Genomic DNA, 23,340 nt, shown 5'->3' on the forward strand with positions numbered 1-23,340 from the left:
GAAGCTCAGGGAGTAGACATTATCATTCTCATGTAAGGATGTGAGGTTCAGAGGGTGGCTTGGCCAGGGCCACTCAGTTGGGAAGTGCTGCAGAGAGACCTTGGAAAGCTTGAGTCTTCTCCTAAGCTGATGCTCCTAGCCTTTGAGTAGGAAGGTTGTTTTGGCAGTCTCGCCCAGACTTGTCATCTCGCAGTGAGCAAGCAGAGGACCAGATAAGGAAGCACCAGGCCAGGTCTGTCTGTTTCTCACCTCAGCGAGATCCATGTTTTCCAGGTGTGTCCCACCGCCATCCCACCGAAGGCCCATTGACCTCATTGCAAATAAACACGCAGCCAGCTGCCCACCGCCCTCTGGAGATGCCAATAAGAGACCATCACTCAGGCTTCATGTAGAAAAGCTATAAATATCAACCAGACTCTGGTCCAAGTTCACAGGCCATGCCTCTCACAAGCCCTTGACTTAGACTCTAGGGTCCGTGAAGAACAGAAACAGGAGCACAGAGTTTGTAGCACATAGCTGCACTCAAGAATGTGCAAGGATATGAATAAATTTAACTAATCATATATGCAAATGCTTGACTTGATAACACTGGCTGTTCACCTGACCAAGCTTTCCTCCCGGATCTCAACACCTGCCATCCTTGTCTCTGGGGATGTGGGTGGGCCTAATCTTCTTCTTCTTTAAGAGACAGGATGGAGTTGCCAGGTCTGCAGAACTGGGGAGCCATTTACACACACACACACACACACACACACACTCAAAAAAAGGACCTCTTTTTTCTAACATCCTGGCCCCACTCAGATCCAAAGTCATTCATTGTCACACTTAACCAAGGGCAGAGCCTGCCCCTGTACCCTATTCTGGCCACCAGATTCCAGGAGACCCAGAAAGAGGAGAAGTTCCATTCTAGTGGAACAGATAGGGCAGACGCTTCCACCAACAAGCTGCCTCCCGAGGACAAAAAACGGGGACATAATCCCTGACGGCTTTGGACAGGAAATCCTGTCGCTAGAGCTGCCACAGCGAGGCTCAGTGGTGGGACAAGCTATGCCTGCACAGAGGCTATGGACACAGCCTAGGAGGACCTTCCAGAAAGGCAAATGTGGGACCACATTTGGAAAGAAGGGGAGAAAAGAAAGGAGTGGGTTGACTAGGGACTCCGGGCTGGGGTGTTGCTCAGTGGTAGAGCACCCTGGGTTTGATCCCAGGACAAGAACTGGGGAGAAGCCTCTCTACTGAGTGGGAGGGAGGTCTTGAAATGGAGAGGAGGAATAGGGAGGCTGGAAGGAGTTGGACTGTGGCTTCTATAGACCCAGGGAGCTGGAGGGAGAGGTGAACCAGAAGTCAAAGCTTTGAAGAGAGCTTATTTTGACTGCCTGGCCTGACCCATTGGAGCTGTGGCAAGGAAGCCTTCAACTTAACCCTTTGCCACCCCCGCTCAAAAGTCCCTCTGCTTCCCTATAGCCCATCGTAGGATGCTAATGCCCACACCCGTGCTGTGCACAGTGTGCAGGCCTGACGCACCACTGGGACCAGCCAGTGATGAAGCAAGCTCGTTGGTGGGAGCAAAAGAGAAGAAATCCGCAATCCAATTCCCTACTCCATTTAGGCTCCACAATTAAAGGCAATTACTCTGCAGTTCTCTAATCAAATGCTCCCGGCCAAGCTGCCAGCCAGGCAGCCATGTGTGGCTCTCGGAGCCAGAGGGAGAACAGAACAAAGTCCCACACTGTCTCCGCTCCCATGGTGCAGGAGGCTGTGTGCATGCAAGATGTATCAGTGTGTCCCTCCCTGGGCCCCAGCCCTTGGGTCAAGGGTAAACACATGGAACAGAGCCAGCGTTCCATGAATTGCATTCAGGGCTCTTTGGCTTTGGGTACACTATCGCCCAGGAACCGTCAGTGCACACAAGTAGACATGCTGTCCTGGTAAAGATGAACACATCTGTTGGCCCACTCGGCCCGGGGAGAAAGGGACAGTGGTCTGAGAGTCTTCTTTGTTGTGGATGTGTCATCCATGAACATTCTGAGGGGAGGCAGCAGAGGCAGGAGTTGTGGAGAACAGCCCAGGACCTGGACAGCAAGGGCTTGGTCTCTAACCTAGCGCCACCGTTAAGGGTGGGGGTGGTCATCAGGTCAGCGCTGCTCCCTGGACGTCAATGGTCAAAATTGGATCAGGACCAATCCAAAGACATTTAAGTAGTGCCAAACCATTTCTGTGGTTGCTAAGCCCTCCAGAACCTTAGACCTATACCTGGGGCCCTGAGCCCCAGGAGATTATGCAGTAAAGGAATTACGTGGCACAGGATGCAGGATAAGAGTGGGGTACTGTGAGGAACCCTCCTCACTCATTGTCTTTCCCACTGCTAGCTTTGGCTTTGCCCGGGACTCAGACCCGCTTCAGCCAGGAGCCAGCTGATCAGACTGTGGTGGCCGGACAGCGGGCGGTGCTCCCGTGTGTGCTGCTTAACTACTCTGGGATTGTACAGTGGACCAAGGACGGGCTGGCCCTGGGTATGGGCCAGGGCCTCAAAGGTGAGTAGTGGGCTGGGACGGCACCTTCAGTAGAGTGCACGCTAGCACGTGCAAGGCCTTGAGTCTGATCCCCAGCGGTGCGTGGTAGCTGCTCAGCCTCCAGCACCCAGAAATCCTACTCCCTGCTCTCAGCCTAGATTCCTGGCTTCGCTCCCCCTCCTTGTTCCTGACTTCTCAGGTCTGTCACTCTTACCTGCCAACTCTTCCTTCCCTCAGATTGTGAACTGGCCCAGGAAAGGCGGTGTGCAGCCTGGGAGATCAAGGGAAACAGGACTTTACATTGAGAACTTTAGACGGAGTCAGGGACACACCCACACCATGGGGCGCTGTAGACAGGTCATGCAGGAGGCGCTGGGCTATTGAAGCCTGCCCTGCCCCCTGTAGATGGTATGCTCCGGCACTGTCTGCCCTTTCTGGTCTGTTTTTGTTTTTGTTTTAGTTATAATTACAGCATCTCTTCCTTCCCTGTCTGCCTTTTGAGCGCTTCGTGCTTTCCTTTGCCCCCTACATAGTCCATGTCGGCTTAGACACCACCAGCCTAAGCACTTTCTTGTTTAATAATTCCAGAAGCATTTGTTAAGCACAAGCTATACAGCCAGTGCTGAAGAAAGTGTAAAGATTCCGTTGGAGACAAAGAGCGCCAACCCTCTATATCCCACAGATAGCACAGAAACCCTTGGAAGCACTTCTTGGTAAAGAGTCAACATACAACCGGGCAGTGGTGGCGCACGCCTTTAATCCCAGCACTTGGGAGGCAGAGGCAGGTGGATTTCTGAGTTCGAGGTCAGCCTGGTCTACAAAGTGAGTTCCAGGACAGCCAGAGCTACACAGAGAAACCCTGTCTCGAAAAACCAAAAGAAAAAGAAAAAGAAAAGAAAAAAAGAGTCAAGATACCTGGCCCTCATTACAGCTCGGCCACTTGCCCGCTGAATGAGTTGAGGAAAACCCACTTTGCTTTGGTTAGCTGATTTGTGAAGCAGGTTTAACAGTCACGGCCTGCCTGTCTTAAAAGTGCACCCTGGGCTTCTGTACCGAGTGGCACAGTGTGCTTTATGAGGGTAATATTGTGAGCTATGAAGCACTGTAACGATGTGAGTGGGTTGGGGGACCATATATTTCTGGTCTTATTATTTTTGAAGGTGGTGAGATTATTTGCTGTGTGTCTAGGCTGAGGAAATCTGCATGGCACAATCTATAAAGAAAGGAGATGTATTTGACGGATCTATTGTTGATGAGGGAGAAAATGAGAAAGACTGAGGTCGATAGATATGCAGTCAGAGGAATCCATAGCCACTGGAGAGGGAGGCAGTGGGAGGAGTCGGTAGGTGTTTGGGTGGGAGGTAGCGGGAGCCTGTCAGCAGGGCAGATCGGGCGCAGAAGCCCACCCTGTGTCTTAGAGAGGAGTAGAAATATCACTTGGATTGTCCTTTGAGAAGCCAGTAAACCTTATTTATTCTCTCTCTGTGGTGAGGGCGAGGCCTTGTGAGCTACACAGAGCGCCCCGTAGGTACTCAGATGCCCCGTGTTTACCAGCACCCTCTCTCTGCTCTCCGTGCTGGTTAACTTTTCTTTTCTTCCTCTGCTATCCATAGGAGAGACATATGAGAGCCAGCCAACAGCTTTGCAGATTTTTATCTGCTCTCTCTCTCTCTTTCTCTCTCTCTGTTCCTCATCATTCGTCCTGCTTTATGGTCCCACAGCTATGGAGTCTGTGTCTGGTACCTCACAGCCTCACCTGCCAGTGGTACACAGGAGAGAGAAGGAAGGAGAGCTCTCCTGGAAGGGATGTGGGCTCTGCTGTGAGGAGAAGCTGGGGAGACAATGAGTCTTGGGTGGAGGGCGGGGTGGGCGAGGCCTCAAGACTTGGTCTTACTCTAGTTTCCCCTTTTCTGTCCCTGCAGCCTGGCCACGGTACCGGGTCGTGGGCTCTGCGGATGCTGGGCAATACAACTTGGAGATCACAGATGCCGAGCTGTCTGATGACGCTTCCTATGAGTGCCAGGCCACGGAGGCTGCCCTGCGCTCTCGGCGGGCCAAACTCACCGTGCTCAGTAATGATTCCCAAGCTGGGTTTCTCATTTTCCAGTTCCCTCTTCAACGTCCCAAACCTTCCCTAGCCTTGCCTTTCTCCTAATGTCTCCTTTCTCCCTGGTTTTTCTTTCTCAACAGCTCCTTACATGAACTTCATCATCAACTAAGGCCATCAACTAAAAAGATGGCCAGGTGGTTAAAAGCACTTGCAGAAGAGCTGGGTTCAGTACCTGGCACCCACATCCGATGGCTTAAAACCACTAGTAACTCTAGTTCCAGAGGAGTCCACTGCCTTCTTCTGGCTTCTGCAAGAACATGCATATAATGTGGTACAAGTGTACACACCCACATACACACACACACACACACACACACACACAGCCAGAGCTATACAGAAAAACCCTGCCTCAAAAAGAAAAAAAAACATCATAAAACAAACAAACCTAAAAGCAAGTACAGTGTGCAAGAGGCTGTGCTATGCTAGCCTTTACTGGGTACTGTAGTTTCTGTAAGCTTGATATCCTGCGCTCCAAACTATGCCCAGATCACACTAAGGACTCAGAGCCCCTGTGCAGACAGGGATCTCTGCACTGAGAAAGGATGGTGATGGAGTCCTAGTCCATACTTTTCCTGGTTTGTTTTGCAGTCTGTCTTGTGTAGAGAACTTTGCTTGTTCCTCTCCAACTTTCTGCTCTCCCTGAACCCCAGACCTTTTCCCTTTCAACCGAGCCTGCCTGGCTGCTCCTTCCCTCAGCATGTTCCTCTCTTGTTAGACATTCCCTAGAACATCAGGGAACAGGGGAACAGAGCCAGAAGAAACAAGCTAGGGGTGGGGGTGGAGGCTGGACCCAGGAGCAACTATAGTGGCTTGTCTCTTGGAAGTTGAGCTCCCAGCGGTAGCCCACAAGGGGACAGAATAGATGTCACCATGGCAAGCCTTGGGCCATCTGAATAACGAGATGACTGCCCTCCACACAGAACAGAAGGGGAAGCAGCAGAGGCCCATCTTCAGGTCTTACAATACCCGCAGCTCAGTGGTCTCGGTTCTTGGTGCTTGTGTCTCTTCTCTCTCTCTCTCTCTCTCTCTCTCTCTCTCTCTCTCTCTCTCCCTTACTTGGACTGTTCTGTCTGAGAGCCTCTCTTCCCTTTGTATAGACTCTCTGTCCCTTTCTCTTTCCTCTGGTCTCCACTTGTCATCCTTGCCCTCCCTCCAACACAAAGTCATTGCAGTGGGGAGAAAGGGGAGAGGAGCTGAGATGAGTGAGTTTGTATACCAAATCCCTTCCTATTTGGGGCTGGGGTATGGGGAACTCCTAGTAACAAAAAAGAGCTCCAGGATGCTGGGAATCCCAAACCCTAGGTTCAGGTTATGTCTTGGCCATTTTTGTACTGTGACCCTGAAGAAGTCCCAACCATCGGGCAGGGGTTCTCTCTCTGGCATGGTAATACACACCATAATACTTTCAGGCTGCCTCTCCTTCCTTCCTTCCTTCCTTCCTTCCTTCCTTCCTTCCTTCCTTCCTTCCTTCCTTCCTTCCTTCCTTCCTTCCTGAGATTTTATGATAAGGGTTAAATGAAGTCATATGCAAGGTACTTCAGCAAACAAGAGTTAAACGCTGGGTAAATGGTAGAAATTATTGCCAATTGGCTTCCAGTTTACAACTGACAGTTGACTTCAAAGACCTTGGGAGATCCTAGAGAAATGTGGGTTGGTGATGGAGGTGACAGATGGTCTTTTCCTGAGTGGAGAGAAAAGAAACGCTGCAAGGGCAGAAGGCCCAGTGGGAGGAAGCGCTTTGTCTCGCTCTCTTTGTAGCAAGAACCCAGCGTCTCTGCGCAGATAGGCGCTCCTGTGAGTGTGGTAGGAAGGTACAACTGTAGAGAGCTGGGTGGATCAGGAAAGCCTTCCCCATTTCTCCATTCTCAGGTTCCTCCCACTTCTATCCACAACCCTGCCCCTGTTGTTTATGCTAGGGAGCGGAGAAGGGAAGAGCCAGGACTGAGGGAAGAATTAGCTGACAGAAGCCTTGGAACCATTTTTGTCACTGTAAAAGTAGCCCGAGTTATACATGCGTGCCCTGCATGCTTCACTCTCTCTGCAGACCTCACTCCCCTCACACTGGCTCAGTGAAGAGACCTTGTTAGGGCCTCTGAGGGACAAACAGGCTCAGTGCCTTTAGGGGGCTCAACCAAGACCACGTGACAGTAAGGGAGGGGCCAGGATCTGAAGGGCACTGATCTAAATTCCACCCTCTTTTCCACTCTGCCACTCCACATGTACAAATTGAACAGAACGCTGTGTCAGCAACTGCACCTCCGGCTCAGAAACCTTCATTTCACCCACGCCGGGACAGCCCTGTCTGCCTCCAGCTCCGTGGACCTCCCGAGATCTCCCATCAAGGGTCTCCTCTAGAACTTTCCTCTCAGTCTCCCTAGTCTTGTTTTTCTCAGGGGAAAAAAAAAGATGAATTCAGTGCAGGCCTAGACTACATAATGAGTCTCTCTCTCTCAAGTTAATTAAGTGAATAAATAAATATTTTATTAAAAAAGAGGAACTCTATCCTAGGGGAACTTTAAGACTCTTGGCCTTGGGAAACACAGGATTTGGCTCACCTTAACATTTAGAAGTCTGTGGCGATGGTATTAGAAAAGGCACCTTATTTCTTAAAACCACATGTATCGCCAACTCAGTTGCTTAAGCACACAGCAAAGGCCTGTTTTAGCCACACATTAGGCAGCGGAGATTCTTTTTAAATGCCAGTAAGACCTGGACCTGCTTATCCCAGGGCATTGAAGTAGGGGAGACAACCACCAAGGGTAGCCAGTGGGCAGATAACACTCAGTACCGCTGCAGGTGGACACGAAGTTTTCTGCATCCCCCAGGATTTGGCCAGGGTGATGACAGCAGCTCTGGGCGAGGGCAGGAAACAGCAGAGGCTAAATGAGGAGGTAAGGGTCTGCAGGGCTTGAGGACCCTAAAACAGGAGGCTGATACATGAGAAGCCGTGCTATAGGCAGCTGCAGCCTCTGGAGGGGTTTGAGCAGGAGAACAACACACCCTTCACTGCTATGGAGAAAATAACCTGCCAAAGATGTGGTGGATGGAGTTGACCATCCAGCCGTTCCAGGCAGATGGAAGGATGCCCTTCCTTCCCGAGGGTATGATCTGACCTCAAGACCTCGAGGTGGCCCTCTATACTCTCCCCGGGCAACAGCGGTGAGCATAGAGCAGACAATAGGAGTCCCTGTGAGAGAGTAGCCAGCAAGCTGGGTGAAGCCTCCCTGGGGAGCACTGTGTAGAGTGATTGTAAGTGGGGCTCGGGGACACATTGCCCGCCGACGGAAGGATGCCTCAGTTTACTGCATCCCAAGCTGATTTTGTTCTCCTCTTCCCTCCAGTTCCTCCAGAGGAAACAAGGATTGATGGGGGCCCGGTGATTCTGCTGCAAGCAGGCACCCCCTACAACCTCACGTGCAGAGCATTTAATGCCAAACCTGCTGCCACCATCATTTGGTTCCGGGATGGGACACAGCAGGAGGGGGCTGTGACTAGCACGGTGAGGACCTGCCTGCCCCCTCTGGCCCCTCTTAGACCCAGCTTCTCATTGTCTCTCCTTTCCCTCTTACATGGGTAGATGTGATAAGACCCTTTAAGCCATCTGACCCAACCCTTTTATCATACAGTTGTGAAGACTGAGACCCAGAGGAGATAAATGGACTTCCTGGTTCACTGTGCCATTTCCATAAGTACTTCCTGTATGCTAAGTACCATGCCTGGTAGACACGTTATGGGCAATTTCTCTTAAACCTCAGATGAGTCCCATAAAGTAGGTGTTGCTTCCAACTTACAAAGGAGGAGGTTGGTGGTCAGAGAAGGCAAGGGCCCAGCCCAATGTCACTCAGAGAGCAAGCAGCAAAGTTGGCATTTGATACCGGAGTCCGGCTGCACTATTGATCCTTTACCATCCTCTGTCAGAATGGCAAAAGGCTGCAGGAACCAGGATTGTGTGCATATTCTCAGAGTCACACGGCAAAGCTGATGGCAGTGGCTAGCATGTTTGTGCACCTTGCCCTGAGCTGGGCACTATGAGAGGCACTTCCCAGTGGGAAGAGAACCTGCCCACCTGTGTGTCCTTGAGTGTGAGGATGGGGAGCCTGGGTTATGGCTGTCGCTCATAGTGACCTCCATGGCCTAGAGCAAATATCTTCTTTCTGCCCAGTTCATAAATGATTATTTGACCCCAGTGGGGCCCAACTTTTTTTTCTCCTGGGGGATACATGTTTTAAAATATATTGGCAGCCAAACAAGTTGATTGGCTAATAGCATTTGTTATCTGCTCCTGTCTTTTGCTGATTCTCTTAAGACCGGTGATTCCAAATATCACTGTGTTTTGCATCAGTTGGGTGCTGCTGTGGTCTCCTAGAGATGCACACATAGCTGCCTGAAGGAAAGGCCTTGCTCTTGTTCACAGTGTGGTTTCCTTAAGTGGGTGGATGACAATATGGAAAATGACTGCAGTGTCACTGAGCTAGCATGCTGAGCTGATGAATCTGTCTCAGTACTCCAGGACCTTAGAGCTACCCCTGAAACACATGGTACCCAGGGCCAAGTGTAAGACACTCTCACTGTAAGTGGTTCAGGCTGGAGAGAGCCCACAGGCCTGAGAAGGCTTTCTAGAAGCGGAGAAACTCACTGTGGGCTTAGAGAATTCCAGGAATTCAACGCTACAGAGGGAAGCTCGTTTTCACCACAGGCTTCAGTTAGTTTTAAGATATCAATATTAGAATATCTGTTATAATACGATTTCTATACTCCTGTAAGATGTAATAATGGGGGGAGCTGTGGTAGAGAGGGGGAACTACCTTTCTGTTTGATTTTTCTGTAAATTGCAGAAAGCTATTTAAAATACCCAACTACTTAACAATGAAGTTGGAATAGGGAGGGAGATACGCTTTAAAGGTCCACCCTTTGGTGTCTCTGAGAGCAGAGGTGGGGCTTTTAGCCTTGACTCAACTTCCCCCACCCCCAGGAGCTGCTGAAGGATGGGAAAAGGGAGACCACAGTCAGCCAACTGCTCATTGAGCCCACAGACCTAGACATTGGCCGCGTATTCACCTGTCGCAGCATGAATGAGGCCATCCCCAATGGCAAGGAGACATCCATTGAGCTTGATGTGCACCGTGAGTAGGGCATTGGGTAGGCTACGTGAAGTGGGGACATAGCAGCCTGAGAAGTACAGAAGAAGGAGCCTAGGGGCCCAGGTCTAATGTTCCCCTCATTTCCTGGATTAAGCCATGGGCAATGATGGTTGGTAGGTGGAGCGTTGAGTATAGTATTGTACCTGCTTACTTGAGTTGTGAGTATTAAAGACATTATGGTACAGGAGCATGTAGCCTGGCTAGCTCCTGCCAGATGTCCATGCATTCCTCCTAGTCAGGGATGCTCTAACCCTAGCCCTTTACAGTAAGCTGAACTAACCCACACTGCCACCTAGTGGCCACATTAGGTCATTACATCCACTGGATAATTCCCTTGCTATCATTCTTGGCCTGAGCCACCAGAAAGACTCTGTAGAAAGGGTGAAGGTGATAGCTGATATTTTGTAAACTTCAATTCTCACCTCACATCAAGGTGGTATGAATACACATGTGACAGAGGCAAAGGGAGAAACTCAGGGACAGAAAGGACCCTGACCTCCAATCCCGTACTTTGCAGACCCTCCCACAGTGACTCTGTCCATTGAGCCCCAGACAGTGCTGGAGGGCGAGCGTGTCATCTTTACATGCCAGGCCACAGCCAACCCAGAGATCTTGGGTTACAGGTGAGAGGGTTGGGTTTTGGGAGTGCTATGCACCTGATAAATGGAGAGGTGCTTGGGACTGGGGTGGTTGTGGGGTGGGGGACGGGCTACAGAGGAGACCAGAGTCCCTGAATATAACAGAGAGTCCCTGGTTCTGATCTCCCATCCCTGGGCCTCATCCTCTAGGTGGGCCAAAGGGGGCTTCTTGATTGAAGACGCCCATGAGAGTCGCTATGAGACAAACGTTGACTATTCCTTCTTCACGGAGCCTGTGTCTTGTGAGGTTTATAACAAAGTCGGGAGCACCAATGTCAGCACTTTAGTGAATGTTCACTGTGAGTAGCTGGGAGGGGGGCAGCAGGGGAGGGGGCAGAGAGCAGGACCCTTCGAAGGTCCTGGGGTACAGGGGACGAAAACTCCACTAACCTGGTAGACAGGGGTAAATATGGGAGGTAGGGGCCAAGAAGAGAGACAGCCAATCAGAGCTGATGATTCTCAGGCACCTGAGACTCTGACCAGCCACCTCTCTCCCCATCAGTCGCCCCCCGGATTGTAGTTTACCCAAAGCCCACCACCACAGACATTGGATCTGATGTGACCCTCACCTGTGTCTGGGTTGGGAATCCTCCCCTCACCCTCACCTGGACCAAGAAGGACTCAAACATGGTAAGCCTCTCTCTTCCTGCCTGTTCTGAGTGCTGGGCGTGGGGGGTGGAGCACAGACTTCCTGGCGCAGTGAAGAGAACGGGAGAGATGGGGTTGGTCTTTCACATCAAAACTGGACCATTTCTAGATCTTGGGGTTTGGTAGGAAAGAGGATACTTGCAGTCAGCCATACCTCTTCTCCTTGGACTTGCATAGAACTCGGGGTGAAGTGGATGGGGTGGAGTGAGGGCAGATGCTGCTGTGGTAGTCAGATCTAGGGCATTCACTAATGATGCGGAGGTGGTAAGGAATCGCACAAAGAAAGCTGAAGTACACAGTTCTAACGACCCCTATTTGACAGTTAGGGCCAGAACTGTAAAGGGAAATTTCAGACTAAACTGGCTTACCTGGCTTGGTAGTAAAAGCATAGGGACGAATCATCAGAAAGGACTGTATCCTTTTAGTCATCGTAGCTGGCACCTGTGCACTCTTAGACAGGTGTTTATTGCCAGCCTGCTTAGAGTCTTAGGGAGTCTTAGCCTGACTCAGGAAGCCATTTACCTTCTGGGAATTCACGTGTGGCCCTTCATGCTTTCTTTCCCATGCCTCCAATGCGGGGGCCCTCACCGACCCAGGGGCCCAGGCTTCCTGGCTCCCCACCCGAGGCTAATCTCTCTGCCCAGGTCCTGAGTAACAGCAATCAACTGTTGCTGAAGTCAGTGACCCAGGCAGATGCTGGCACCTATACCTGCCGGGCCATCGTGCCTCGGATCGGAGTGGCTGAGCGAGAGGTACCGCTTTATGTAAACGGTAAGTGCCCTAAGAGGCCGAGACCTGTCCAATGAGCACTGGAGCTGTTGGCCTGAGATCTGACCGGCCTGACTGGGTCTTCCTGCCCGTAGGACCTCCTATCATCTCCAGCGAGGCGGTTCAGTTTGCTGTGAGAGGTGATGGTGGTAAGGTGGAGTGCTTTATCGGGAGTACCCCGCCTCCGGATCGAATTGTGAGTACTGGGTTGGCTTGGCAGGCAGCCCTTGGTGTGTCCCATCTGCCCGGCTTCATCTCCCCACCCTCTTCTCTCTGAATCCTCTGCCTTTTTGTTTCTGTATCATTTCACCTGCTCAAATCCAACCCCTCCCTTACTTGTGTGATGATGAACAGATTAGCGGTTTGAACCCCAGTTTCTCATCTGTGACAAGGAGGCCATCTCCCCTCATAAAAGTCATTTCAGCCACAGTTGTGAGGCACCTAGTAGTGGCCCGGGTGGTGGTGGTGCACACCTTTAATCTAAGCACTCAGGAGGCAGAGGCAGAGGCAGGCGGATTTCTGAGTTCGAGGCCAGCCTGGTCTACAGAGTGAGTTCCAGGACAGCCAGGGCTACACAGAGAAACCCTGTCTCAAAAAGAAAAGAGAAAGAATGAGCCTACTGCAGTTCATTGGAGTCAGGCTTCTTTCTTGCAAAGGTCCTTCCTCTGCCCTCATCTTCCACCCTTGCTAATACCTTCCAGTCTTTCTTCGTACCTCCCTCTCTTTCCTCCATCCCCTCTGCTCCCCCTCCCACCTGTCCGTGCTTCTCCCATTTCTCCTGCCTTCCTCCCACAATCCCTGACCATCCCTCATTCCTTTCTCCTCTCCCCTATACCATAAACAATTAATTCCTCCTGTGGCCACTAACCATCAAAACCCTCATCACATTTAATGACCATTTGGCTAACTCCAGGGCTGCCCAGGGATACTTCATTACCACAGCTGCCTAGGCAGAAGACGGTTTGGCTCCCGGGAGGTTTGCCTCATCGAGCTGGGAGGACTGATCCCTGGAAAGGAGCCAGCGCTCAGCTGCTCCTCTTCCTTAGCCTCCCTTATGCCATGAGAGCACACAGTTAGGACTGCCCCAGCTGGGACGGCAGGGACGGAAGGCCCGGGGGATCTGCCTCTTGACTCCCTGCTCATAATTAAGATGCATCTCCAGAGAGCCTAGCAGGTTTCTGTGGGTTGATTCATGGTAAGGCTGGTAAGATAGACTTGGGTGCCGTTAGGATCACTAGGCTGAGCATTGCCTCACAATGGTCAGAATCTGCCATTGCGGAGATGAAGACAACGAGGCCCTGAGAGGGAAATCACAGCCTCATGGTTGCTCTGGGGTGGGAGGAATAGAAAACGGAGCCCAGGGATCTCAAGTCCCAACCCAGCCTTCCCAGCAGCATCCAAGATCCGAATACCAGCTCATTAGCTCAGCTGCCTCCCCATCACAAAATACCACCCAGTGTCACACTTAGAGCACGGGACCTCGGCAGAAGCTGATTGCTGGACCTCTCCCTTACATTCATACTTGGTACATAAACCTCAAGGATGCAGTTTTTTAGAGTCTCTCTAGATAAATCTGATGTCTACTGTATGGGAGCCACAACTTGTGGAGCAGACGTTCAGTGTTGGGTTATTTCCGAATGAGGGTGTGTAGGGCCTGAGGACCACACATGTGCTGGGTGAGGCTACCTGAGAGTGGGTTGGGTCGCCCTGGGGCATGAGCTTCTTCCACACATCCTTTTCTTACATCCATCCCGCCTTCCCCCATCCCAGGCATGGGCATGGAAGGAGAACTTCCTCGAGGTGGGGACCCTGGAACGCTACACCGTGGAGAGGACGAACTCAGGCAGTGGTGTGCTGTCCACACTCACCATCAATAACGTCATGGAAGCTGACTTCCAGACCCACTACAACTGCACTGCCTGGAACAGCTTTGGACCAGGCACAGCCATCATCCAGCTGGAAGAGCGAGGTCAGCCACGCTGACTGCTGGGATAGCCTGAAGTTCCATCTTCTCTTTCTATAGCAAGGTTCAAAGCAAGATAACTCTTTCTCAGGCCTCTCTGCCAGAAGTTGACTTTAGTGGTCTGCTAATTAATGTATTATGTAAATGTTCCTTGAACATCTTTATGTGTTGAACTTTGAAGGAGCAGTTGTAGGCATGAACAGAACGCCATCCCCACTCAGGAAACTTTCCTCTTAGTGGAGGAACATACGTAGTAGGAACAAATGAATCCAGACTGGGAAAAATTAACTGGTACATGCAAAAGATTCACACAGCCTATGTCACTGAGTTACTGAGAAGATTGAACAGAGGATATTTGTAAAGTTCAAGGGTTCCCCTACCCTTCAAACATCCTTGGTTTTATAGAAGAGGTACCTTCCCTCTGGGTACCTTTAACAAAAGTGAAAGAGGTACCTAGCTCTTAACAGATATGTTTGATGAAGGGGAAATAGCACTTGTTTGTTTTTGAGAACTAGTCGTTGAAAAGGGAGATACGGAGAACCTGAGGGACCCTTGGGGAATGTCTGGGAAAGCTAATAGTTCCAGTTTCATTCAAGGTGCAGGATGGAAGTGGGGAACAGAGCAGGGTAATGTGGGGGGCTCAGCTAGGAAGGATCTGAGAGGGAAGCTCTGTAATCAGTGTCTGGACCCAACTAGTAATCCCAGAAAGAGAAAGCCAAAGGGAGAGTCCTCGGGTGTCTTCTCAGCTAAGGGAAGTGGGGGCACTAGAGAGGAGTGCTGGGCCTCAGTGGGCCGTGCAGATAGAGCAGATGCAGCTTTGCAGGCAAGGACATGGGAGTGGAGGCTGAAACAGAGATCACAGATTGGAGTTTGGAGACAGCCCTGCTTATGAAGGAGGGACCCAGCTCATGGGAAGGCATGCCAAGTAGAGGAAGAGAGAGCTCTGAGGCAACCTGAGGGCAGGGATGGAACACTGGCTGCCCTGACGTCAACTCTGGTTGAACTAAAGCACAGATTACAAACCAGACTCAGCCCAGCTCTTCTCAAATGTGGCCTAGACATAGATGTCAACACGGCCCAGCCCAGGCCAAACTTACCTTTGTACACAATCCAGAGTTGCCCCAGTAGATTATGGTCACATCTTCGGGCCCCTATGTGGCTCCATCCTCATTCCTGTTCCTTTCTCTCCCTTCTATAGAGGTGTTACCTGTGGGCATCATTGCCGGGGCCACCATCGGCGCCGGCATCCTGGTCGTCTTCTCTTTTGCTGCCTTAGTGTTCTTCCTCTACCGACGTCGCAAAGGCAGTGAGTACAGGCGCCGTAGAGTCACAACACACCCTTCATCCCCCAACCTTACCCTTCAAGGTCCCGTCAGGGGGCTGGGGCTAGAAGTCAACCGTGCAGACCAGTAGAAAGCCCCCAGCAACATCTCCCTGTCCTAGGTCGAAAGGATGTGACGTTGAGGAAGCTGGACATCAAGGTGGAGACGGTGAATCGGGAGCCACTTACGATGCACTCTGACCGGGAGGATGATACTGCCAGCATTTCCACAGCAACGCGGGTCATGAAGGCCATCTACTCGGTGAGGATAATGCTCCTTTCAATGTGGCCTAGGCTCTTTATTGTCCTATGGCCAGACCCATCAGCTTTTAATAACTTCTGTTACCTCTAATTCCTCTGTGCATTTAACCTGTTCCTGATACCCCAGTTCCTACGTACCAACCTGCTCTCAAATAAACGCCCCCACACTGGTACCATAGCTTGTATAGACGTTTACACATATGTATAACTTCTCTCTTCCCCCTGCCTCCCCACAGCTCCCTTTGCCTCATCCTTCCCTCACACAGAGGAAAATCTGTAGATAGTTTTGGTTCAACCTTCTCATTACTGAGCCAAGGCAGCACTCCCCAGTGGTAGCAGTGTTATACTCATAATATCATATTACACACTAGCAACAAAATTAACACTAGAAGCCAGGTCTCTGATGTCCTACCTCAACCTATATGGTGAGACACAAGCCTGCCCCAACCCCAGAGCTGCCTTTAGCAAGTGGCCTCTGAGCATGGAAATCAGTTGCCTTAGTTAAGGTTTACTGCTGTGAGCAGATACCATGACCAACGCAACTCTTATAAGAACAACATTTAATTGGGACTGGCTTACAGGTTCAGAGATCAGTCCAGTATCATCAAGATGGAAACATGGCAGTTTCCAGGCAGGCATGGTGTAAGGAGGAGCTGAGGAGTTCTCCATCTTCATCTGAAGGTTGCGAGCAGAGGATTGGCTTCCAGACGACTAGGATGAGGCTCTTAAAGCCCACACCCACACTGACACACCCACTATAACAGGGCCACACCTTCTAATAGTGCCACTCCCTGGGTCGAGTCTATGCAAACCATAGGCTGTTTCCTGACACCCACACCTGTTCTTTAGTCCTTTAAGGATGATGTGGACCTGAAGCAGGACCTGCGCTGTGACACCATTGACACCCGGGAAGAGTATGAGATGAAGGTGAGGGGAAGGACTGATGCAAGGCACAAGGACTGGCTGGCTGGGACGTGGGGTAGGAGGATCTGCAGGGGGAGGACAGCAGGGAGGAGTGGTCAAGAAGTCTGCAGAAGGAACAGAAGATAGAGTCACCGGTGTGATGAGAAGGGGAGGAGATATGGGTTGAGCTGGGCATGGGCAGAAGACTCAGGAGAGCTTATTACACTGGGGGAAGTTCCCACGTTTACCTTTTTCTCTTCTTGCCCTCAGGATCCCACCAATGGTTATTACAACGTGCGTGCCCACGAAGATCGCCCATCCTCCAGGGCGGTGCTGTATGCTGACTACCGTGCCCCTGGCCCTACTCGTTTTGATGGGCGCCCATCATCCCGCCTGTCCCACTCCAGTGGTTATGCCCAGCTCAATACGTACAGCCGGGCCCCTGCCTCTGACTATGGCACAGAGCCTACACCCTCTGGCCCTTCTGCTCCGGGTGGCACCGATACGACCAGCCAGCTGTCGTACGAGAACTATGAGAAGTTCAACTCCCACCCCTTTCCCGGGGCAGCTGGGTATCCTACCTACCGTCTAGGCTACCCCCAGGCCCCACCCTCTGGCCTGGAGAGGACCCCCTATGAAGCTTATGACCCTATTGGCAAGTATGCCACCGCCACTCGGTTCTCCTACACTTCTCAGCACTCAGACTATGGCCAGCGATTCCAGCAGCGCATGCAGACTCATGTGTAGAGGCTGGATCTGGCTGGGGTATCTCTGCGGGGCAGAGGAGATGGCTTCCCAGCTGTTCCCTGACATTCAGGGACATTGCTCATTGCTCCTTTCATGGACCCAGCCTTTCTCCTCCTGGCCATCGCAAATGAGGAGCAGGTCTCCCAGTAACATCCCATCCCAAGGATGGTGCTCTGCGCAGGCCCCAGTCTCCCGGGCCTGCCCTTTCCTCTCCTGCAGGAGGATGTCTCTTCTGACCTTTGCTCTGCCTGACCCAAGCATGGGGAAAGGAGAGGGGAGGTTGGGGAAGGGGAGGAGAAGGGAGAGGAGAAGAACACAATTTATCATTTCCTATCTGGCCTGCTCCTCTGGTCTCCCATAAGAGGGCATGGAGCTAAGCTGAGACGGGCAGGCTGCTGGAACGTGGGACAGCCACCAGTCCCGGTCTTGATTTCTTTATACCTTGTGTTCATCTTCCCCATCTCAGGGGGTTACAGATGGAACAACGAGTTCGGATCCAGCCCTTGGTCAGTTGGGGTCAAATGCCAGTCCCCCTGGCTGCTGTGGTATCCATCTGTCTGAGTGGGGAGGGCTTCATAAATCCCCAGGAACACGGTTTCCTTTCTTCTCAGCTTTGTGCTGGACCAGCCAGATGTGTCCTGGATGTGAGCAAGGACGGGTCAGGGCCATGCTATGGTTGGCAGGCCAAGGACCGTGGTGTAGTACATAGCAGTTCCCAGATCCACCACTAGTGGGAGCCACACAAGCTTCTCTCCAGTATCTGTCCCACTTCTTGGTGTTAACTCTTGAGCCTTGGAGAGTTGGGTAGAGCAGAGGCTAACTTTTCCTGGGGCTATTTTTCAAAAGCAATAAAACCTCATTTGGAAAGAAAAGCTGTAGGGGTTTTCCCCTCTATACACAAGTCCCCGTGGAAAAGAAAGGGTCACCTGCCCTCTGCCAGACTCCTAAGTCCTTGTATTACTATATCCGAGTCTCTAAGCACGTTGAATCTAGCATATACATCCAAATGGAGAGACCTGCCTGCTGGTGGATTCTGATAGAGTTAAGCAGTGTCCCGAGTCTCAGACTCAGCTATCCTACCCTGTCTATCATAGCTAGAAACTACCTTGCGGATGGCGTGGTAGATGCTATGCTTTATCCAGACAAATTTTGGTTTTGTCTCCTCCTCACTGCCCTCCCACCCCCGACCAATCAGATTCCTTCTTCCATTTTCAGTGCCTTGAGTGTCAGGTTTGTGATGATGTCCCTTGTGGGGAGCAGGGACCTTGTGAGCTTGAGCTTGTCCCATGTTAGCATCCAAGGAGAGACAAGTGAGAGGATGTGAGGGGATGGGGGCCTGGAAATGGTGGTGAAGGAAACTTCTTACTGACCTAGATGGAGATCTTAGTGCAGAACAACACGAACGGCACTGAATTCCATGGGCTATGCTATCTTTTCCCACACAGCACGCACACATGAGCACACACACATTCCACACCACGTCTCATCTACCACCTTCTGACCAAAGAGAATCTGTAACTTGTAGCTCAGCCTCATCTTCCCAAGAAAACAACTGCCCAACAGGAGCCTACCGTCCATGTCCCCGCTGAGGCCTGCGCGATGGGAGGGAGTAGTCCCAGAATGTTCCTTGCTTTTTCTCATTGGTCACCATTCGTTAGTCATGTTTACTTTAATGAGCTACATGTTCATCAGGCACGGTCCATCACTAACCTTCTAGATGGGCCTGTGGGGTGATATTTGAGGCTATCTCCTTCTCGATAAGGACCAGGTGATATCTGGGAATCAGGGAGCCCCGTTTCCAGCCTGGCAGGCAGCTGCTGCTTCCTCCTCTTCTCCTCCTCCAGTGAGTGCATGCACAGAGTGGGCCCTTCCTGCAGCAGTGACAGACTTGTAGCTGCATCCCAGTTCAGAAGACTCACACTCGCAGAACCCTTTCATGAGAGCTCAGCGGGGCGGTGGGTTTGCAGTGTAGGTCCTTATGAATAGGGATTCATACAGGCTTTCATGTTCTCTGACCCCTGAAGCCGTGGGTGAGCCAAACACTTCTGAAGTCTAAATAGAGTGGCATTTTATATTCCCTAAAGTCATCATCTTGTGTGGGGTTTGGCTTGATTCTCTTGTTTCTCTCTGATTTAAGTAGTAGGTCCCTCCTATGGAAATAAGAGCAACACTAAGGAGAACACTGGGAGTCAAGCGCACAGCCATGCGAGGGACAGGAAACAGCAACTGAGACAGACTCCTGCCACTCACACTCCGCAATCAGAATCAGAGTTGGGCCCTGCTGAATGACCAGTGTTGCTTGTCGGGGGAGTTGAAAGTCCCTTAATCACGAGGCTCTTCCGTCTGAAGCTAGCGTCTTCCAGCATGTTGGTACTTTGAGTCTAAGCATCCTGGGTGATGTTGCTTTAGTTGAAGGAATAAGAAACCAAGATTCGAGAGATCCAGGATCCCATTCTGCGACTGCTGTTTGCTGAGTAACCCGGGTCTGACCTCCTTATTTTCCTTGCTTCCATCTTCTGGTCTTTCCCTAAATCTATTCTCTGTTGGCTGTGTTCATCTGGGGCAGGAGATTGCCCATTCCTCGGGAACAGTGAGCAGTCGCGGTGAGGCTTGGGGCAGGGAGGCACTGCCTGCTAGAAGGAGCTTTAACCACCAACTTCTTGATCTTGTCTGTCACCCTACCCCTGAATGAAATGAAGTTATTGGCGTTGCTCTCATCTTAGATTCAGTAGGCTGCTGTGATCACGGTAGGGCTCGGTTATGGACGCGGTCTGCGGCAGCACATACAGACTGGGAGAGGCAGAGAAACTGTCTTCTACTTCAGTCTTCAGGAACAGTCATCTGGCCTAAAGACTGCTCTCCCTGTTCCCCCAACAAGGTGAAGCCTACATTCCCCCACCCCCAAGTCTTGAATCAGAAAGCGGGAGAGAGAGCAGCTGACCCCGCCCTGTAGACTGAAAGAGGTGTTCATAGCGGGAAGAAGGGGTTAGTGGTTTTGATATAAATGCTGCATATGTTAAAGGTTCTTGTGGCTCTGGATAGGCCTTGCCCTTTGTAGAGAACCCAGCCTGCTTGCTGAATCCTGGCTCTCACCCCATCCCCACCACCTCCAAGGTCTAACTACAGACTATGCATGAAGCAGGAGAGAGAGAGGAAGACTCGCAGGAGCGGGGGCAATGCTCAGCTCTCACAAATGTCTGGGTCAGAACGAAAAACATGAACTCAACTAATGTGATTCTGGGTGAGACAAGACACAATGACCCATGTCTTGCCCCTTGTGCTCTGTCAGGAGCCATAGCTCCTGGGATCCTTAAGATGGAAGTGAGTGACCCATGTACACTTGGCCCCCTACATAGCAATGTTAGGCAACTGGGATTTATAGAAACTCACGTTAAAGCCAAAGACCGTGTTTGGGCATGTAACGTCTACTGGCTTAGTCACTGCCTCATCCTGCTGCGTGAGCAGTTCTGTCCCTCTGGGTGAATTGCATGAACTCCCAAGGCCACTGCAGGCTCAAAACACCTGCTTTCCCTACTATTCCATTTCTGTGGAATCTGAGGCCAGGCGCTACACCCATCGAGCCAAGCGCTGATGGTAATACAATCCTGGGGACACAGACCTCAAGACTCCACTGGGGATGCATTGACTGTTATGGAAGGACTCTAAAGTTGTCACCTAAACACCACATTCCCTTCTCGCTGCGATTTTTCTTTCTCCTCTCCTAAAGACAGTACATTCTGACCAGTGCTGGCTGACCTTCCTCAGCTTACTGCTGACACCACCCATGGGCCAGTAAAGAGGACTGAGGTCTGTGGCTTGTTGTATGGATTTGAGAGGAGGGCGCAACATTCAGTTTTCCAGCATCACTGTGAGGGAACCTCAGGCTCCTTTCCCAAGGGAAAGTAAGTTTTGCACAGAAGACAGAGGCCATACTAGGAAGTCCTGGTGCAAACCTGCTCTTAACAAAAGTAATGATTCTGTATGCACAGAACTCCCCTTACCAGCCCTGTTTTTAAAACCATCTTAGGTTTTTAATGTTCACAATCACTGGCCTTTGTGAACTGGTGACCAGACTGTTCCATTGGTTTCAGGAGCTGTCCATCGCCCCTGGGAATACCAGGATGGAAGGGGGTGGAGAATGCAGGGAGCATTCAATTTGCTGATACAATCAAATACATAGGCTTCTTAGCAAAAATGACCCACAAGGCCTCCACTTTTAACAAGGTGCCCAGGTCAGACTGCCGACCCCAGTCATTCCTCAGATTGTTATCTCCATTCTGACGCCTGTTGAATCTTCTCTACCGAAATCCTCCTCATAAATGGATCCATGATGACAACTAAGAGAAAAAAAATAAGTATTTTTGTTAGGACAAACCATCATAGATTTTTAGCAATGTGTATCTGTGTGTCCTTTATGCCTTTCCTATTCTGACATTTTTTTTCTTTTTTTTTTAAAAAAAAATTGTGTACTATATTTTTAGTCTCAAACACACTATATATTATATATTTAATTTTATATATATATATAAATATAAATGTTTTAAAAAGTACCATGTTCTGTGTTATTTTAATACACGGGCAATTAGTTACTTTAAAGGCCTATTCAGCTTTGTGTAAACGGTTCAGATTTGGAGAGAGGGGGAGACGTTGAAGATTGAGATTGCAAAAGTTATATATTTGCACTTCCAGGCCACTCCATAAACATTTTATTCAGCATTTTGTGAGTGCAGGAGAAGCCTGTCAGCTCTGGGACAAAGGGGGCTCTGCGTTTTTGGCATCCGAGTACTCGGTGCCATGTCTGATTGTGAAGATGGAGAGACAGGAGCCTCTGCATCTGCAGTCCAGATCCCATAGAGATTGGGAATCTGCATGCATCTGGGCTAGCAGTGATAGTTCAGGAGCCAATGGCACAGTGGCACACACTCTCCGGCTGGGGTTCACACTTACAGGAGTGTTTAAAGACTCGTAGAGCAGCTTTCAGATAAGTTTTGAAGCTGTAAGCCATGAGAGAAATGCAATGGTTTGTTATCCTCATCTGGTTAATGACGAAGAAAAGTCAAGGCTGTCCCTGTGAGCCTTTTTATATACAAGGAACACAGAACCCAGCTGGAAACAGAACGTGAGGAGTGAAAAAAAAAAAAAAAAAAAGAAAGGACATCAGGTCAGGCATAGCGCTCAGCTGGTACAGTTCCTGTCCTACCTGCATCGAGGATCAGGTGTCAGAGTGGAGAGGGGGAGCCGGTGCAAGCCATTTCCAGAGGTTATAGATTACAGCACAGCAGATTCATCCCAAGAGAGAAGGCAGCTGCCCCAGGGGCTGGCGTTCCGAGGCATGTGGCCAAGAAGTGAGGCCCAGGTTCAGGATGACTCTAGAGGCCAGTCAGGTAAGTTGAACCGACACCGACACGGTTTGGGCGGAGGGAGAGGGGGGTTGTTTATCTTGTTGTTCCTTCGTTCGTTTGTTATGAAAAAAGCAGCAGTAGTGCCATTGATTGGATGCAGAAGCAAAAAGAAGTGAGTGGGAAGGTCCCGCAGAGATGGGGGTCGAGTCAGGCCACATGGTGTTGGTTAGGATGCTGCCTGAACCCTGCACAGGGCCAGCATTACTGCCCGAGAGACAAGACTGTGTAGCAGCACCTCACCGGGCGCTCCAGAGGCCTAAACCTTCTGAACCCCGGGAAGACTATACAAGCAATACGTATTTCTATGCATTCTGTCTTCTCCCGGATCCAGCTGCTCGTGGATGTCCCTAAGACTCAAGGACAAGTCGTGAAGGCATGGCCCTTATCATCAAGCCTTAGGAATCTTTAAAAGACACTGCTTCCTTTTGAGGTTTTCAGGACACAAAGCTCTTGGCAGTGCCTTTCTGCACTTTCTCATCAAAGAGTAAAGTTCTGAGTCCTTCAGGAGATGACCTCGAATTGTCCTCCCCAGGAATCAGGCCGTGTCCTCGTGTCCTTGTGTTTCCCTTACTCCACCTCTCAATCCAGTCAAATGAAGTGACTCACGTGCCCTGTGCCCCCCAGCCTGCTCCTGCTTCTGCTGCCCCCTAACAGAAGGGCCCCTGACCTTCCCTTTTCCAGAGTTTACATATTTGGAGACCCCCACCTCCAAGTCCTCACCCTAGAAAGTGCCTTGCCTAACTCATTAATCACCTTTCCTCCCCTATCCTGAGAAGCCCCAGGCTGATCTACACTGATTTATAATTTCCGCTTTGATCATAGGGTTTGTGTTGACGCATAAGCCCTTTACTTTTTGGTTGTTTAAAATATGTTGTTGTTGATCTGTTTGTCTCATTTTAGAGCAGAGTCGCATTGGCTATGGTGG

The 23,340-nt window shown here is 50.7% G+C and overlaps 1 protein-coding gene across 4 annotated transcripts in view; it reads left to right on the top strand.

Annotated features, from left to right (window-relative positions):
- The window catches only part of Kirrel1 (kirre like nephrin family adhesion molecule 1), a 95,931-nt gene extending 74,393 nt beyond the window's left edge, over positions 1 to 21,538 (top strand). For 3 of the 4 annotated variants that reach the window (XM_029475391.2, XM_029475392.2, XM_029475393.2), the window contains 14 exons: positions 2,370 to 2,534; positions 4,436 to 4,585; positions 7,965 to 8,122; positions 9,596 to 9,746; positions 10,282 to 10,387; positions 10,553 to 10,701; positions 10,905 to 11,032; positions 11,647 to 11,821; positions 11,914 to 12,014; positions 13,589 to 13,787; positions 14,980 to 15,087; positions 15,225 to 15,364; positions 16,213 to 16,290; positions 16,537 to 21,538. In XM_029475391.2, the coding sequence (XP_029331251.1) occupies positions 2,370 to 2,534; positions 4,436 to 4,585; positions 7,965 to 8,122; positions 9,596 to 9,746; positions 10,282 to 10,387; positions 10,553 to 10,701; positions 10,905 to 11,032; positions 11,647 to 11,821; positions 11,914 to 12,014; positions 13,589 to 13,787; positions 14,980 to 15,087; positions 15,225 to 15,364; positions 16,213 to 16,290; positions 16,537 to 17,013 (2,285 nt within the window). In that variant the 3' untranslated portion in view covers positions 17,014 to 21,538. The remainder of the gene's footprint in view (positions 1 to 2,369; positions 2,535 to 4,435; positions 4,586 to 7,964; positions 8,123 to 9,595; positions 9,747 to 10,281; positions 10,388 to 10,552; positions 10,702 to 10,904; positions 11,033 to 11,646; positions 11,822 to 11,913; positions 12,015 to 13,588; positions 13,788 to 14,979; positions 15,088 to 15,224; positions 15,365 to 16,212; positions 16,291 to 16,536) is intronic. The other variant, XM_021157515.2, reaches the window with a different exon arrangement.
- The last annotated feature ends 1,802 nt before the right edge of the window (positions 21,539 to 23,340 follow it).

The sequence above is a fragment of the Mus caroli genome, unplaced genomic scaffold, assembly GCF_978045245.1.
Source record: "Mus caroli unplaced genomic scaffold, Mus_caroli_1 scaffold_3, whole genome shotgun sequence".
In the NCBI taxonomy this organism is placed as follows: Eukaryota; Metazoa; Chordata; class Mammalia; order Rodentia; family Muridae; genus Mus; species Mus caroli.